General features: G+C 48.3%; 1 protein-coding gene across 2 annotated transcripts in view; it reads right to left on the bottom strand.

Moving 5' to 3' along the window:
* CFAP77 (cilia and flagella associated protein 77) overlaps positions 1-16,266 on the bottom strand; it is a 121,436-nt gene extending 105,170 nt beyond the window's left edge. For both annotated transcript variants that reach the window (XM_036913469.2, XM_036913470.2), the window contains exon 1: positions 15,990-16,266. In XM_036913469.2, the coding sequence (XP_036769364.2) occupies positions 15,990-16,187 (198 nt within the window). In that variant the 5' untranslated portion in view covers positions 16,188-16,266. The remainder of the gene's footprint in view (positions 1-15,989) is intronic.
* Positions 16,267-18,437: the final 2,171 nt, after the last annotated feature.

Here is an 18,437-nt window from a genome sequence, read left to right as displayed (position 1 = left end):
GATGGAGGGTCATTAAAAATTCCAGGCTTATGCTGTAGCCCCTCAAGAAAAAAAGTAAGTCTTGTTTACTGCAGTACCACCCAATGCCTGTTACTGCAGAAACTTTTAAGCCGTCCACATATCCATTTATTCATTGTTTCCTATATCCACTCATTGATTTATTCAAGAAACATGTGCATTATAGTGTCCACAATATACCAAATACTGGCTAAAACATGAAATAAAGAAAAGGACAAGGCACTGTCCTTGCCCTAGAGACACTCAGAGCTCACCGCAGATAGACATAGAAAAGGACAATTTCAATCCAGTATAAAGTGGTTAGAGGAACACATGAAGTGCAGGGAGATACAGAAGCATTTTCAAGAGGAGAAACTTCTTGAACTAAGTCTTACTGTGTAGGAACCAGCTAGGTGTGCAGTGAGCTGGCAGACGGTAGAAATACAGGGAAGTATGAGCGTGCACACAGGTGGGGGGACCTGCGGGGAGCTGTAGATAAGGTGCAATGAGAGAGAAGTCCAGACAGGTAGCAGCAACTCACTGAATCATCAGACACTGAGAACCAGACCCTGACCCACAAGAAATATCCAAAAGCAAACCCGTGATCTTCCCTCCAAACTCCACACCTCCTTCCCCTTCATCCCCATATACACCTTTATCCCCCATAACCAAGTCTTACCCCATCTCCCTACTAGCTATCCCTCCAATTTACCCATTTGTCTCCATCTCCCCTACCCTCATTCAAGAGCTATCTCTCACCTGTATTACTTCATAAGCCTCCTAATGGATCTCCCCATGGGCCACTCCAGTACATTCTCCACCTGTAGCCGGAAGGACCTTTCCAAAGCCAATCTGACCATGTCCCTACTCCTCCAGTCCCAACCCCCACTTAACAGCCTTTACCTGCTCCCCATTGCTCCTGGGCTACAGGTCAGACTCTTCAACTGACCTCCAGCCAGGGCCTGCATGATCTGCTCTCAGAGATGCAGTGCCCTACCTCACACCATTGTCTCCCCTTGCCATGCTCTGGCCGCTCAGGCTTCATTCAGTGCCTTGAATCCCCACATTCTTTCCCACCACAGGCTCTTTGCACATGCTCTTCAAAGTGCCTGGCATGCCCTTGTCCTTTCTCTCCATCTGCACCCCCCCACACACATACATTCCTCTCATAGTTAATTCAAATCTCAGCTCGATTTTCTCTTCTTTCAGGAAGTCTTCCCTGACCTCCAACCACGAGAAGTCTCCCAATTAGATATACAATGAACTTCTCCTCTTTCACTCTTATCACACCTGTAATCTTGCATTTGTGATTCTTTGATTAATGTTTGTCTGCTCAGTTAGACCATAAGATTCCACAAGGGTGATGATCATGTCAAATTTCGCTCACTGATATCTTCTCTGCTGCCCAGACCAGTAGCTGTCATATATAATAGAAATTCAGTAAATATGAATGTATTTGTTGACTAAAAGAACAGATGGATGGATGGATGGATACATAGCTCTGTGGGAGATAAAAAGAAATACGTTGCGGAATCAGCCCTCAAGGAGTAGCTTACAGATGGTGAGTGACCCAAGTTAGTTATGTTTAAGGGTTAAATACCAATAACAAGGCCAAAGTACCATAGATGGCACAGGACCATGCATGATTGTTTATCCTATGAGTGGTTCACGCTGCGCTGGAGGGGAGACCGCAGAGCTGTACACACTTGCCATGCCCACAGCCCTCAAGACAGCAGCCTCAAGCTCAGGATGGAAGACGCCACTCTATTGATGGATTGCCTTGCTATCCTTCCCACAACCCCTGCACCAGGGACCAGCGCCCAAGCCCAACGCAGTTACATGTTGAAGTCCTAACCCCCAGTGCCTCAGAGGGTGACCTCATGGGGTCATTGCAAAGGTCGTAATGCAGCAGAGTGGACCCCTAATCCAGCTGGCGTCCTTTAAAAGGGGGACATTTGGACATAGACACATACAGGGAGAAAGCCACATGAATATGGAGATGGCCATCTGCGAACCAAAGAGAGGGGCGAGCAACAGGTCCCGCCCCACGGCGCTCAGAAAGAACCAGCCCTGCCCACACCCTGACCTCAGGCTTCCAACTCCAGACCTGAGAGGCAATAAATAAATCAATTGTAATTTACATATTAAAATAAATACATGAATGAATAAATTTCTGTTTTTAAGATGCCCAGGTGGCGGTCTTTCATTACAGCGCCCTAGCCAACGAAAGCAGAAGATGCAATCACTAGACCCAGGGATGACCACAGTGGGGGGGACCCAGGCGAGGGACAGAGCCAGCCTGGCAGGAAAGCAGAGCGTACGTGCTGGGAAGGAAGCAGGGAACGCTCTGGACGGGGATTCGTAACTCATCTCAGGAAAGAAAACAATGTCTCAGATGGGAGAATCGGAAGAACTGGGGTTTCCCGTGCTCCCAGGAAGTTCACCCTGAGTCCCCAGACCTGCTGGAGGCTGGCCCACGTGCGCCTGGACATGTACTCTCCCCAGCCTGGAAATAACTCAACCGCAGGCTTTTTGTATTGATAAATCCATTCTATTAGGCAGCGTCAAGTTTATATTTAGATGAATAACCATGTAGTGATCACCTGGGCCGTTCTAGATGGTATCATTTTCAGGAATTACGGCTTAGATCCACCTTCTCCTTCCCTTTCTCTCTGCCCTCCCTGAATTATTCCTTAGGAAGAAACCAATTAATAGTAGCTTGACTGCTGTAATGCAGCCTGCTGTACAATGTAGCAATGCCTAATGGAGTTTTAATTTCCCCATGGTGAGTCAATATTTGCTTTAAGAAAGAAAAATGTCACCATAAACCACTGCCCCAAATGAATCTGGTAGCACAGAAGGTGAGAGAGTCTTCTTTTGTAGGTAAACAGCGATGGAAAGTAGATACGGGGGTGGGAGATTTCACTCTTCACAAACAGTGGCATCTGGTTTCTGCTGCTCCTTCAGACGATGGTGGTTATTAAATATTTTGCTTTGGAAATGCAGATAACTGTGGGAGACTCACCCAGAGTTTAAAGGGTCTGAAACAAAGTCCTTATAATATAGAAGAGGAACCATTTATTGCAGCCTATTAATAACTTGGGAGCTGGGAGGGGGATATAATACTAGGTATCCCTTGAAGACGTCATGGGTGTTTCTTATTTCCCTCAACTCGGGTTCCGTGTGAAACCAAGTCCTACTTTTTAAAAATGTATTCGACTTCTCAGGATCATGTGAGGCAATAAAGTTCTGCAATCCTCTCTCTCATAATAAGTCTGTCCAAAAATGATGTTGCCCATTCCGTTGAAAGATAGTTTCATTTCCTACTCAAAATTGGTATGAAAAATTTGCCTTGCCAAATGAACATTGTATACTGAACTTGTCAAATCCTTTCTCCTGACACAAATAAAAGATAACATTGGGTGGCAGCATGTAAAACAGCTCTGACAAGATAGCAAAGGGAGACAAAGAAATATACATATTTTGATTCTCTCTGTTTTAGAAGCTGAGGTGGGGGTTGGAGGGGGATAGGTACCCGCAGAATGACTGGCCGGCTTGGGAACGTTTCAGTTAACAAGTGAACAAGAGACTTTCGTGTTGATTTTCAGTGGTATAATGACCCTGTTTCCAATTAGCCAAAACATGACAAAATCTCAACTTTTGTAGCTCCAAAAGCTGCCAGGGAGATCGCCTGAATGACAAGGCTCCTCATTCAAAAGTTTATGGGTGTACGGTGTGGCTGTAATTACTAGTTCGAACACAGTGGGAAATTTTTCCTAGCGTGTTTAAAAATAAGTAAGGTAAATGATCACCCTTTCATTAGATCCGTACTCATAACATATAAGTGACTTTTTTTTTTTCCTATTAAAATTGTTGATTGAAGGCCGTTAGCTGTTTATCAACTCAAAATTACATTTCTGCTCTCTGAGGGGCTGCTGCTGTTAAAAATCACACTCGGCGCCTAGTTAGTAACAAGAAAAGACTCCTAAAACTGCAATTTCAGGGGGAGAAAAAAACACAGGCAAGAAACCCAGATTGCACCTCCATGTCCCCAAAGGCATCAGGCTTCTTTGTTCTGCTAAGAAAAATTAACCTCAATCTCGGCTCCGGGTCCCTGGATTGATTATCATAGTCATTTAAATACTGTAATCTCATTTTCAGCATTGGGGCGAGGAGGGTGGGAGCTCGGCAGGGAGAGCGGAGCCAGGCTGCAGGGGGAAAAAGAGCGGGGCAGGCGGGGAGAAGGCAGAATAAATTATCTGACAAAGGGAAGCAGGCCTTTCTGCTCACAGAGCCTATTTCGGATCCTTCCACTTGATTGGAAAAGTTGATGAAGTTTAAATGAAGCAGAATTAGAACCTCAGGCCGCTGGGTATTGATGGTGGCTACGCGAGAATGTGCAATTCAATAGCCCCGGTTTCAGCAGAAAACAAGGGAAAGGCCTAAATGGTATATAATCTTCAATCGAATCTAACAACCACACTGACAAGGCAGGGTAATGAGTTAGGCCAGATCGGGCCTGTTGGTTAAAGAAATTAATCCCTCCCTCTCCCGAGCAGGCTTTGATGCCTATTGTGTGGGCCCCTGTCCCAGCCTATCTAAATGCTAACTAACTGCGAGGGTGAGGGACTGTGCTTTTCATTGCTGCCACTAATCTGATAACAATTTGCTCTCACTGATTAGGGAGGCGGGGAGCGGACAGGGCCATGGGTGGGAGAGGAGGAGGGACACCTTCCCTTTGAAAGGGTGAGGCCACTCCGGTCCACCATCCTGGCCCCCTGGCCAGCAGATGCACACGTTAAGAATAGCCTAGACTCCCGGCTTCCATGGGAAACCACGCATCCCTCTGGCTCATGTCTCATCTCTTCTTAAAAACATGTGGTCTGACACCAGAAGTGCAGACTCCCTAGGCCATCCAGACAGCGGTCAGCATCCCTCTCCCTGTGCCTCCTCATGCCACGCTTACCCCAGACCTTCCCTGCGAACATACCTGAGCTCATGGTGTCGGCCATTCTACACCTAAGAGGACCTGCTCCCTCGCCTCAGCCTCACTGAGGCCTGCCTGGGCTTCCCTGGACCACTCTGGGCCATGGGTCCCGCCCCTCTTTCTCACTTCTAGTCTAACAAGTCTGGTCCGGGTCACACCACTGGCCCTGTTGGTTCCAGCCATGTGCAGCAACTGGTAGGTGTGTGTGCATGTGTGCAGTGTGGCTGTGTGCCTCACTAGACCGCAAGCTCCTTGGCACCAGGACGTACACCTCCAGATTAAGTTGACCCTTTAGACAGATGTAGATGTAGGAGACGTAGACATAGATGAACTGGATTTTTCTCTCCATCAAGACAAAGGAGTTTCCGGGGTAATGGGCAGTATAGCATAAATGTAAGGATCCTGACAAGCTGTGGACCCCCACAGGCCATGGCACAGGCCCTACTCTGCCACGTACCCTCTGTGTGACCTTGAGTGTGTCACTGAGTCTTTCTGAGCTAAAAGCACCGACCTTGCAGAGCTGTGATCATGTCTGTAGATGTGTGGTGCTTGGTAGCACTCTGATGGTCACAGAGTTCTTTAGATTTGCACACTAGTTATGACTTTGGGCTGTGGAGTAAGAGACGTGGCTAGAAGCCTTCATACATTTGCTGGATGACTTGGGCAACTTGAGTAACCTCTTTAAGCCTCAGCTTCCCCATTTGTAAAATGGGAAGAATAGCAATCCTGTCTCTTGGGATTGTTGCAAAGACTTAAGAGAGATGATGCCTGAGAAGGGCCAGCACAGTGCCTGGTGCACAAGGCCTGGCACACAGTGGTCTCCTCAAAGGGTAGCTGCTGTTGGCTGGCACAGTGGGGGTGTCAGCTGGCCAAATGGGACTAGAGCCAGGAGCTTCCTGGAAACCCCGATTCCAGGCCTCAGCCTCCTCCTCATGCCCCAGCTCTAGGAGAAGTCAGGCCTGCAGGGTGACTCTGGGAGCATCTGCCATGAGAAGCGAGTGCTGCCTAGAACATGACAAGAGCTTTCAGGAATGCCAGGCAGGAGCCTTCCCTTTGGAACGGGAGGTTTTGAAAGACTTGCTTAAACCTCCAAATGTATGTCCACTGGGTGCCCACAGAGAGAGCAAAATCTTCAGTGCCAGTTTATAAAATTTTTGGAGGCAGCCATGAAGCCCAGCACTCGGCCCTGAGAGACCCTCAAGGAACTTGGAGGAAAATGGGAGTGTGACCGACTGGGGGCCTGTTTCACTTGTAAAAAGTAATGCATTGCAGTCGTGAACCCTAAACCATTGTGGGTCTGGCCCCACTGATGGTGCTTCAAGCATGCAGCCTAGTAGGGGACACAGTTAACATGTCCATTCCAGCACAGGGGCACGCTTGGTGGTCTCCTTGTCAAACCGCAGCGTCCTGAGGCCAGGACCACATCTCTCTGTTGGCCTGTGTCCCCATCAGCGCAGGACTGGCGCTGTAGACTTGGACCTGTGTCCCTGCCCTCTGTCCTGTCTTACTTTGGCCCCCGCAAGTCTCAGGGCTGACTGGAGTCCCCGCCAGGGCCAGCCTCCTCTCAGCACTTGTTTTCCTCCATGCTTCACTGCAGCCTCCAAAGTTCCAAGTTCCTCCTTCCCTTGGAGGCACAAAGCCTCTTACTTGCCTGAACAGTCTCCACTCACGGCCCACCCAAACACCTCTGACCACCTCTACACATCTCAGAAGGTTGGGCTGAGAGGTCATGTCCTGGGAATGAGACTTCCTTCGCCTCCTGGTGGCCACCGCTTAGCACCCTGGCCTCCTTCCCTAGTAAGTGGTAGTTGCCTGATTGTCTTCATCAGGGCCTTGCCAGCTGCCTGCAGGCAGAAACTAAGGTTCTTTGTCCACCAAGGTACCTACAAGATTCAACACACTGCCGGGCACCTAACAGCCCCTAGATAAACATTTTGCAAATGGTTGAATGAGCAAATAAAAGGTCGACTCTGGCTGGTTCTCAGAGGGGAAGCCATTTGAGTGTGAGGAACCAAGACTTAAAGCCTCCAAGGGGCTCACCCAAGGTTTCAGAGTCAAGGGGGTGCGGTAGACTGTGAGTTCATCACTGTGGCCCTGGGGCCTGGCATGCCTGGTCCAGGGGAAGTGTGCAATGCTTAGTGAATGAATGAATGCATGAATGGCACACAGCCTGGAAAGGAACCAAGCATTCTCAAGTCTGGCCCACTAGTGGCTTTCCCCTCTCCACTCCCTGGGACACACCACCCCTTTTTCCTGGAAAGCTTTCTCTCCCCAAGACAAAGTTGGTTCACCCTGAAGCCAGTGAAGCTGTACCTTCAGGACTGCCTGCTTGGACACGGCCCCTTCCAAGGCCTTGGACTTAGTGTCCAACTTTGTACTCTGTTTCTTTAAGGGGGATCCCCAAATTGCATGAACTTCAGGTCATACGAAACCCGGGTCCACCTCTGCACTCACCCCTCCAGCTCCCCACACACATTTGTTAATCTTGTGTGGAGATTCAGCTCAAGCCTGCTAGCCTAGCAGAACTTCTCTCACCTCCCCACATCCAGGGACTGCTGGCTTCAGCACTGCATGGGTCTTATTTCACATTTGTGTTTAAGCCTGTTTTTGCCTGGCAAATTATAAGCTCTTTGAAGGTAAAGCCTATATGCAGGTTGGTCTACCCCCAGATCCTTGGTGCCTAGCTCCGTGCCTGTTACACAGTAGGTGTTTAAAAGCTTCTGTTAATAACAAGCAGCGATTGAATGAGTGTGTATCCCACTACCTTCCTCATGGTGCCCACAGAACCATGGAGTTGTCTGTTCTTGCTGAAAACACCTTGGCCATTTCACACACTATGCCTTTGCTCAGGCAGCCCCCCTCCAGGTGTCTCTTGTCTCCGTCCTCCTGTCCATCCACCAGAGTCCAGCCCATCCCAGAGCCCCCGTCCAGTCGCCTAAGCTTTCTAGGCGGCTCCTGCCTTCTTTCCTAAGGATGACACTTCTCGTCTTGCATCACCTCCCCTTCTGCCTTTAATAACTTTCATTATTGGTTTTAATGTGCAAAGTCTGCTTCTCCATGGACCCCAAACTCCTTGGGAACGAACTCTCAAAGCCCTTGTATCTGCACCAGCGCTCTGCACACTTAGGTGTTCCGCAAGTATTTGCTCATTGACTGGGTTCATTGAGTCGCCAGCGCATGCCAAAACTAAATAAATACATGAAAAGCCAACTCCTCTGTTCTTAAAGATCTCCTGGGGGACAGAGGGAAGATATGAATGCAATCCTGCATAACGGGAACATTAAGACAGCATTTTATTGTAGCAACACAGCCAGATTCACTATTGTCCAGTAACACCGACCAACAAAGCCGCCGCAAATTCTCTAATTCTCTCGGCTGAAATGCTGCAGCCAAAGGATCGCCTCTCCCCACGTCTTTCTGGGGGCCCCCGTCTTCATGGGAGGCTGCAGCATCTAAACATCAGCTAACTGGGGCTTTTTCTCCAATGTGGCAAATGCGGCTTAGACACTATGCCCGTGGTCACAAACAGCCGGCCACCTGGCCGCGGTACAGGCGTTCACTAAAGCTGTACCTTGAAATCAAAGAGCTTCTGCGTCGCCACTTGCAGTCTTCTGGACAAACACAAAAGATTTTGATCCACACAAAGAAATTTATCTTGTACACTTCTGGGTTCATTGGTCTCCCAAATATGTATTGTTTGGCTCACATAAAAGATGAAAAAATCCCTCTTTTGGGCTCATTATGTGTTTTCTACAATGCTTTTGGTGGGCCATTCTCCCCCATGTGCTACCCGTGTTGACCTTTCTGCTCATTGACCCATAGGAGTCAATTTCTTGACCGAACCTTGATGTGCCTTTAAATTAGTGGGTGGGAAAATACAGCCGTTCTCTTTCTAAAGCGCATTTATTTGCTTCCCTGAAATGTTGAACTTAGTGCCGCAATGAAAGCAGACAGGCTGTGATGGGGCTCTGGCCCGCCAGGAGTTCAATTTCTGGTGTACCCAAGCAATTACGTTTTAAATCTGAGATGAGTTCATGCTGAGAAAAACAAAACAAAAGCAAACAGAACCCTTGGAAGGAGGTGCCCCAGGGAAGCAAAGCTGGGTCGCCGCGGGGACTCAACAGGCCCGCCCCGATGCTAATTAGCTTAGCTGATGAATTGCCGAGCAGCCCTGTAAGGATGGCTGGAAATGCTTTTTATTTCTTTAAACTACCACGTGGGTGAGGTCGGAGATAGACAAGCCCCCAACAAAAGCCCACAAACTTACAGAAGCTATAACTAAGGGAGAGGAAATGGATTCAAAGGGGGTGAGGTGGAGTGGGGTGGGGGTTAAAATCACCATACATGTAAGGCAAGGGGGAAACAGGCAAAAATGCATCAGGAAGCAGTAACCACTAAACGATCACATGTTTATAAACTTTGTGTTAGATTTTCAAGAGGTCCTGGACGATGGGTAAGATAACCATGAATTCCCCACATGTTCATGTCTTATGGTTCAGGGTTTCTCAGCCTCAGTGCTGCTGACATCGCGGACCAGATGATTCCCTGGTGTAGGGGCTTCACAGGACGCAGAGCAACATCCCTGGTTTTTGGCCCACCAGATGCCAGTAGTGCGCGTGTGCACACACACATACACACCCTCCATTGTGATAACCAAAAATATCTCCAGCTCTGGCCAGATGTTCCCTGGGAAGAGAAATCAGCCCACTCCATTGCAAACCACTGGTCTCATTTTAGAATGTCATAATCTCTCCCATTAGATAGTGTCTCACTGAAATGGATCTTCATTATGTCCTTGAGAAGTAGGCAAGGTAGGGATGAGCACCCGTGCTTTCCATATAACGGGAAACTGAGGCTCCGAGAGGAAGCCACTTGCCCAAGAACCCTGGCAAGAGCTAGGAAAACAGTTGTTTCCTCGGTGAGCCAGGGCACACCTGCTCCAGGGCACGCAGCTGCCGGAAACCTGACGTGGGGCAGTGACAGTGTTTCTCAAGGAGAGCCCAGAATGGGGAAGTAAGCACTTGGGTGGTGTTATCTCAGTCTACATTATTTATATAAGTTCAGATTTATAACATTTAAAGTTGACCAATGAGAACACAAAGGTCGTTCTGAAGGACATAAACATTTGGAATCAAGATACTGGAAAAATAACAAAAGTGCCCAGTTATTAGGTGCCCTCCTGGGCTGGGCACACCCATGTTGTCTCACTGAGTCCTCACCACTGTCCCATGGCCAGCTGCCAACTACTGTCACCCCATTTTACAGGGAGGACACTGAGGCTCAAAGTTCTCACAGGTGGCAGAGCAAGAAAGTGGCTGAGTGTATGAAAACAACAGCTGCGGCCTGGAGGGGTTTTAACAGTCCTCACACTGATTCAGGAGCAGGTGCATTTAAAGTTGAATTGTTACCAACAGCCAACAATTGCTGCCCCCAACCTTTTTTTTTTGTTTTTTGCTTTTTTACAAATACAAATACAGAGGCTGATAAGAAGCACCTGACATTTACAATATACGCTAAAGCCAACCCAACGTGGTACAAGATCGTGACTGTGTTGTGCCTTTGGTTATTTTTGCCCAACCAGCCAGAGGGTCCTGAAGCAGATGGGTCTGAAATCTAATGGGGCCTGGATGCCAGGGGCCACAGCAGAGCACTCTGCACTTTGTCCTACACTGACTGGTTGGCCCAGCCTGCAAGTCCGGAATGACCCGTGCTTGGTTGTAAGTCTCCCTGTCTGTGACACATTACTGCAGTTCCAGCTCAAGCACAGAACACCCCAAAACGAGTCAAATAACAGCTTACGAATTGGCATTTCACATAGGACGCATGTAGCTGAGTTTCCTTTTTATTATACTTCTTAAACAGTTAAAGATGCATTTTTTCTTAAAATGCAGTTTGAATCAGACATTTTTTGTGACAAAACAGCTTGAAAACCACTGCAGTAGAAAATAGGGACTTGAAGTTTTGTTAGGGCCAGTTGTAAATCCAGAAAACTTTGTCTTTCAAATGAAGGAAAAGTGGCCTGAACGATACAGGATACAGGGAACAACATGTGAGCCGGGAAGGTTCTGGAAGGTGCTGGAAGTGACAGCTGACTTGCTCATCCAGAACTCAGAGCTCTTCCTTCAGGAGCGGCCTGCCCGCCACACTGCAATGTTGTGAGACTCAGACGGTAGCTGAGTTCAAGCAGAGGAACCCAAATTTGGAGGTCTTATCATCAAAATTTCAAAGCCAAAGCACCCCTTTCCCACAGGGACAAAAAGGGAGGAGGCCTCCTCTGGTAGGGCAGCTGCGCCTCGCTGAAAAGCCTGTGAGGGGGCAACTTGGCTTCCTGAAGTGGCCGTGGAGCTGGGCAGGGAGATTAGTTTCCTGCCTCCGCCCCAGCATGGCTCACCCAGGGATGTGCCCAAGCTCTGGTAAGGGGGAGGCTTTGACTTAAAAAAAAGACAAAGTAAAAAAAGAACAAGAGAGGGAGTTGCAAGGGTAGATAAACCCACTGCTTTCCCTAGAAAAATGAAACCTACCCACTGGCTCAGCCCAGAGGGGTCCATTAGGATGGGAAGGCAACTCATTTTTAATCCCCCTGCCTAACAACTGATTTCCTTCTATTACATTATAATTGAATGTAAAAGGATTTGAGCAATCAGAGGTATATTCTCTTCAGCTGATAAAGCTGAATATAACATTTTCACATTTCACTCCAACATAATAAAAATATTGACCCACGCTGGGATATTTGTACAACTGGGTGTTTGCCTGCCTTCTTTGCATTTGTCTCTGTCTGCATTTATGTTCACCAGCATCAATATTTATTAGAAATATTAAGCTGTTAGAGGGCATGGTGTGGTTGCCTAATTTTGCAAAGCATCCAATTCGAACACACCAGCTCTAAAAGAATACTCCCTCCTGACGATAATGGCAAGGGGCACAGCAGGGGCGCCAAGTATCATGAACTAAAGCTCCAGTCGGGGTGAAGACCTAGGAACAACTTAGGGTCTTGGGAGGGTGAACCATTCGGCCCAGGGGCTGAGTTTTTCCCAATCCACCCCTGATTAGAATCTGCCTCCCTGCCTTTCAAGGTCCAGGTCCAGGTTTGTTCCTTTGGAAAGCCTCCTGAGTCCTACCCAAGGCTTTCTCTCCCCAAATCTGAATGCTTCTGGGTCACGAAACTTGAAACTTACAGGGGGTGACCCATGACATTGCTTATTATGTGTGTGTCCATGTGCGGGGGCGCGTTCAGCAATACAAGCTCACATCTCCTGAGAGCTTTCTTTAAGGCAGGTCTATGCTAAGCTACATATATATATATATATATATATATATATATATATATATATATATATATACACACACCCATCTCCCTCGCTAAATAGGTAACTTCCCGTCTGCGTGGTGCTAGGCACTTAGTACACATTCAAAAAGTAATTCTTGGCCATCAAGAAATCCCAAGAAATTTGTAATTTGTAGAGCTCACTTTGGAAGGAATATAGAGTGAAATGATACCAGCATTAGATTCACTGGTGAACACTTTTGACTGCCTGCTGTACAGACATAACCAATCTCAGTTGTGATTAAGTAACTGATTAATAGTGAAATGTGGCCACAAGAGCATGTGGCTGGAAGTCAGAAGATGTGAATCTCATCCCACTTCTGCAACCAGGTCAGACTGGCACCTTGGACTAATCTCTCCCTCTCTCTGTGCCTCAATATCCTTAAAAAAGGAATTGGACTAGGTATCTGGAAGCCTCTGTGCAGCCCCCAGTGATGAGATTCAATGACTCTATTTTACAAATGCATGTACTTCTTATTTGTGACATAAACTCCCACAGAAAAACAAAGTCAGTAATAAATTATGAAAAAATTGTGCCATGATCATTTGCACTTTCTGAGGGAGCTCGATTCAGTAAATTCCACCCCTGTACATAGCCTGCCTCTCCAGGGCGACAAAAGATTCAAGGCTGTCACTGGAGCAAACCAAGCAGTCTCTCCCTGTAATTGTATTGACAAGGTATCAGCTGAGTTTCCGTGGCAGGAAGGGTGCACTCTGACAGGTTGTGTGAAGAGCCTTGAAGGCTATTGTAGCAGGATCCTGTGTTGAGTCACAGAATTCTGGGGAAATGAGAATCAAGCAGAGAGAGGCTGGGTTCCTTCTCTATTTAATTTTATTCTTCCCAGAGAGTCACATTTGAAGGAAAACTGGCTAACTGCATATCCCTTGATACAATAGAGTAGAAGCTCTTTCTAATGGAAAATATTTATGTCTCTTTGTGCCCACCTAAGATACTGAGTTGATTGAATCAGTCCCACTAATAAGCAGTTGGTTCAGTTTTCAATGAGGCAAATAGTTGTTGAGCATGAGCATTTGTAGATAAAATACCTGCTTGGATGTCTGCGTTTTCCACTTTTCACTTGGTTACTGTGGCATCTTGCAGACATGTCCGTGAATAACTGATGTGTATACATCCTGGTAAATTCCATGGGTGTGAAATAGCTGTGCTGGGTTTGTTCAGGCAGTGTGTGTGCATTTTCAATGAAAAAAATCCTGCTCCTATTCACTGGAGAAAACAGTCTGCACAAAAACATCCAGTGTGGTGGCATAAATGACTATTTCTAAGGTGTTACAGTCTTCCAATATAGATGCAGCCTACGGGTTCAGACTTGGACAAAACTGACATATACTTCTATTCCAATCATCCTCCTAAAGACACCCTCCACAGAGGGCACTCCCCCCTCTGCTACACACCATAAGCAGGTGCACACTCACCTAGGGGCTTGTGAAACTGGCATGCCAAAGTGAAAGAAATCCACAAGCCAAACTTCAACGGGAGATTTCAACAACATACTGAAGGTATATTTTTAAAATCTCCACAACCTTGGATACTTTCAACCTCCTTTAAAGTTGAAAATCCCCAAGTTTTTTCATAATTTAAGTTTTCTCTAAAATACAGGAAGCTCTTTGCAGTTGTAAAAAATAATGCTGGGCTGGGAGCCAGTGAACATACCTTCCAACCCAGGCACTGTCAGAACTTTGTGCAAAGAGCCCACTGCGAATGGCCCCTGTGAACCTGGTTGTAAGGAGGGGTCTGGAAGAGGTAACAGTCAAGGTTCCTTTTCCCTCTCAATGTCTCTGCAGCTTTTTCTTAGGTATGGTTTTGGTAGAAAGTCTTGTAGCAGAGGTAAATACCGAAATGTGGACATGATCTTAACTGCCACAGAAAGTACCTGGTGGCCTATTAAGATTCAGAGGGAGAAAGTAAGAAGGAAAGGCTCTCTGCCCCTGGCTGCCTAGGACAAGGAGAAGCCAGGCACAGTCACCGGAGAGCGCCTGGAAATGGCCCTCTGCTGCTCCGCTCAGGCACTGCTGGCCAGGGCAGTCCTGCTCTGCATCTCACACCCTGGAGACAGAACCCTGGGGCATGGGTCAGTCATCTCCTGCCACACTGACGTTCCAGTGCAGGTATCAGGGATTGAACTCATCCTGGAAACTGTTCAGCTAGTGCCATCCAGAGGCCAAATACTGTCCTTCGTGGTGTGTGGAGTGAGGAAAAGTAAAAGAGGGAGGCAAGTTTTTACTTATATATGCGTATATCACACATATACTGCACACAGATGCATGTATGTATCCATGTGCACATATCCGTGTAAAATGTATGTGTATATGTATATACACATTCACATATACACATACCTACATGTATACGCATTATGCACATATATGTATATATATGGCTTGGGTGGACATCACACTATGAACTCATCATGGAGGAGAATAACTCCACAAGGCCATTCATTTTATAGTTAAGAAGCAAGGAGCTGGCTTGCTAGTAACTGCCTGAGTGAAAGTAATCACTCCCATCCAAAGAGCTGATGAGAGGTTTGATTCTCCCCTTGACCCCAGAATGGTGAACTCCATCCATCTGTCCCGTCTGTCCCCTGAAAGCAGCTCTTCTCACCTAGGCATGAGTGAAGGGCCTCGTTCCGCTTTGGGGGGCCCCTAAGAAAGGGAGCATATTAAATGGTAGAGTGGGGAGGGTGATAAGGCAGCTTTCCCAAGTGGCTGGCCCAGGGACATAGTTTGGGGAAGGGAAGGGAAAAGGCAGTGTTGTCATAGGATCCAATTAATTCAGATAATTCTAGTACGATGTAAAGAAAGCCCAGGTTTCCAGTATCAAAAGCAAAAATCACCACCTCAGGGCTCTCTAATCAGCTCCTGGCATTCAGATAAATTGTTACTGAAAACATGGTTACCATCTGCGCCTTCCGCGTCTGTCACCTGGGAACTGCCCGCATTTCTAAAAGCACACTGCCCTCCAGTGGTACAAAGTAAAGTTGCTCCACGACCAAGTCCCGGAACGGGACCTCAACCCGACGCTTCCAGCGGCCGCAGCATTGGGTGTAGCGGCGCCAGCGCAGCGCGGTCACCGAAAAGAGACCAATCCGAGGGAGCATGCACTAAGAGGAGGCGATCTAGTTTGAAACCTCAGCTCCCTCACTGGTGCCTGCGGGCGTCCCAGGGCAGAGACTCGCGCTTTTTTTCTCGTAGGGTGGTAACTCTAAAGAGCGTGACGGCTGGGCATCAGAGTGTGCGGTTGGTGCTTGCAGAGGGATGCAGGACGCTTGCTGCAGAGTGCAGCTCAGGGAGCAGGAAATGCGAGCGAGTGGCTGAGCCTGCGAGGGCTGGCGGGGTCGTGAGCAAGCACACAGTCGGCCACTGTGGGTTCACTAGCGGTCTCGTGGGTAGACGGGCAAGTGCCAACACGGCTGGGCGCTGTGCAGGGGGCCCGCGGGCAAGACCCCATCCCAACTGCCTATCGCTCCCTGTAATGAGCGCATTCACGCCCACTTTGAGGATGAGGAAACAGGCTCAAAGAGGCGACTCCCCCGCGGGGCCGCGCGGGGCTCCCGTGTGTCCGGACAAGAGCTGAATACGCCTCGCATCTCGGACCCGGCGCAGGCCACTGGTAGCGCAGGCGCCCAGAGCAAGGGCGGGCGGCGGGGAGCGGCTCACCTTGACGATGAGCGGGTTCTGAAACATGGAATCCCGCACGACCCCCAGCCTCTCGTTTTCCATGCCCGGCCGGATGTCGGCCACGGTCAGGGGTCGCCGCGCGGGCGGGCAGATCTGGCTGACAGTGCGGCGCACCGGCTGCTGCTGCTTCTTTGTCCATCGCATGGGGTCCTGGAAGGAGCTTTTGACCTCTGGCATCCTGGGGTCACGGGAAGTCGCCCCTGGCCGGAGCGGCCAGCTTGTGTGCTAGCGGACCAGCGCCCGGCTCACTAGAGCCCCAGCCGTGTCGGGCCGCACCATCCTGACGGGGGTGGCCTCGGGTACCGGGCCCCTCCGGAGCGGGGCGCGCCCGCCTAGCGCCGAGGCCCCGCTGTATGGATTCCGAAAACGCTACAGCAGCTCGTCTGGCTCCTCGGCAAGTCCCTAGCCGCCACGCTGAGCATCGTAGAAGGAGGGGAAATTGAGGCCACCCCTTTAGAAGAATGGAACGGCCGGTCTCCATGGCGACGGGACGCCAACGGCGCCGCGGCGGTTCTGGTAGGTTTCTCCTGCGGGAAACTACTGGTGGCTCTCAGAGTGGACCTGTGTAAGTTTTCTTAAACAAATTTGAGAAAACCCAAAATGCCACGGGTTGTGCTAAAAGCGCCGGGGTCTTGAGTCCCAGATGTTCTATTTTCCCCCAGACCTCCCGCCCCCACTGTCCCTTCTCATTTCTCCTTTCCGTGCCCCATTACACACCCGAGATAGAGCGCTACATCCCTCCTGAGGAAATAGAAATCCTCATTCCGGGGCTGATGTTACTGCGAATCCACTGGGTGATCTCCAGTTAGGCATGTCTGGGGTCCTCAGTTTTGTCTTCTGTGAAAAGGGTGGGGAGGAAAGCCTATAGAGTTGAATGAGATTAATGGTACCCAACTTTGTTCAAAAGAATGGAGGGAAATTGAAAAATAGAGATTCCCAGGATCTCACCCAGACTCACCGAATTAGAATGTCTGGAAATCTGCATTTTAAAAAATCTCCCTCCTGATGGAGAGTGACTGTAATGGGGTATGTGGTGGGGACTTGATAATGAGGGGAATCTAGTAACCACAATGTTGCTCATGTAATTGTCTATTAATGATACCAAAATAAAAAATAAATAAAAATTAAAAAATCTCCCTCCCCCTCAGATTTTTTTTTTTAAGTTCACACAGAGAAGTTGAAAGAGGAGTACAATGAAAACCTAAACATGCAAATACCCACAAGGCTCTGGGTTCACCATGGAGCAAGTTGCACCAATGACAAACCTCCTCTTCAAGGCCTTACATACCAACAGTGGACACCAACACCACATTTCCAGACAGACAGACTGTAGCATCCCTTGGGTGGTGACATGTGTGCATATATGTGCTTATGGTTTCTCCAGCCTGTTTATCTCCCATACTTTCACAGAAATACAGGTTGTGCACTTTTTAATCAGAGCTGCTTGGCAGCTCACACAGAGGAAGTCAATTAGGTGGAGGAATGAGTGGAGCAGCGGAGGGAGCACAGGTTTGAATCTTGGGGTGGGCCACATACGTCCACTTGGACAAGTTGTGTTATGCCCTGGTTTTCTCATCTGCAGATGAGGCTGATAATACCTAATAAAGATATCTACAACACAGGGTTGTTAGAGGATTAAATGAGAAAACTAATTGCCAAGATGGTTATGTTCACTATGCAGTAAGGCTAAAAGTCTGAGTGGTACATATACTGTCCTCGATCTGATGGCCTAGTTAAGGCTTTACATTTTATCATAAACTAAGTTTCTTCAGGACCTGGTTGAAATAGGGGGGTTGGAAGAGAACTCCAAAGCTCCTGCTAGCTGAATGTGCATCAGATCTGCACCATCTCGTCCCTGCCTGCCTCTGACTTCATCTCCTTCACTCTCTCCTTCATTCACTGCTCCAGCTCTCCTGACCTTTTTCAGTTTTTCCAGCAGCCAAGTTCAGGGCCTTTCTATTTGCTTCTAGCCTGGAACAATCTCCCATCAGAATTTTTGCTCGCCCTTTTCATTTAGAACTAAGCCCAAATGTCAATCCTCAATGAGACGTCGCTTCCATCTAAAACAGTACGCACTGTCCCCAGTCACTCTCCATCGCATTACCCTGTTTTATTTTCCTTATAGGATAATCTGAAAGTATCTCGGTTGATTTATCTGTCTGTCTCAGGGTAGGGACCTCACTATCTTGCTCACTCCTGGAGCTCAACAATACCCTGCTGACAAAGTGGAATGCACGCATGAATTAATAAGCCTATCAGGTATCCCGTCCTGCTCTCTCAGTCAACCCCACCCAACTCCCGGCGAACCCCAGGAACAAAACACCCTGCAACCACGCCTGCGTCAGCCTCGGCGCAGAGTGTTGCCATGGCGTCGTGATGCCGAGTGGGGCCGGAAGCAACGTACAACTACTTCCGCTTCCACACAGT

The sequence above is a fragment of the Manis pentadactyla genome, chromosome 3 (genome assembly GCF_030020395.1).
Source record: "Manis pentadactyla isolate mManPen7 chromosome 3, mManPen7.hap1, whole genome shotgun sequence".
In the NCBI taxonomy this organism is placed as follows: Eukaryota; Metazoa; Chordata; class Mammalia; order Pholidota; family Manidae; genus Manis; species Manis pentadactyla.
Note: the sequence above shows the minus strand (reverse complement) of the source record. Positions and strands in the feature narration are given on the sequence as shown.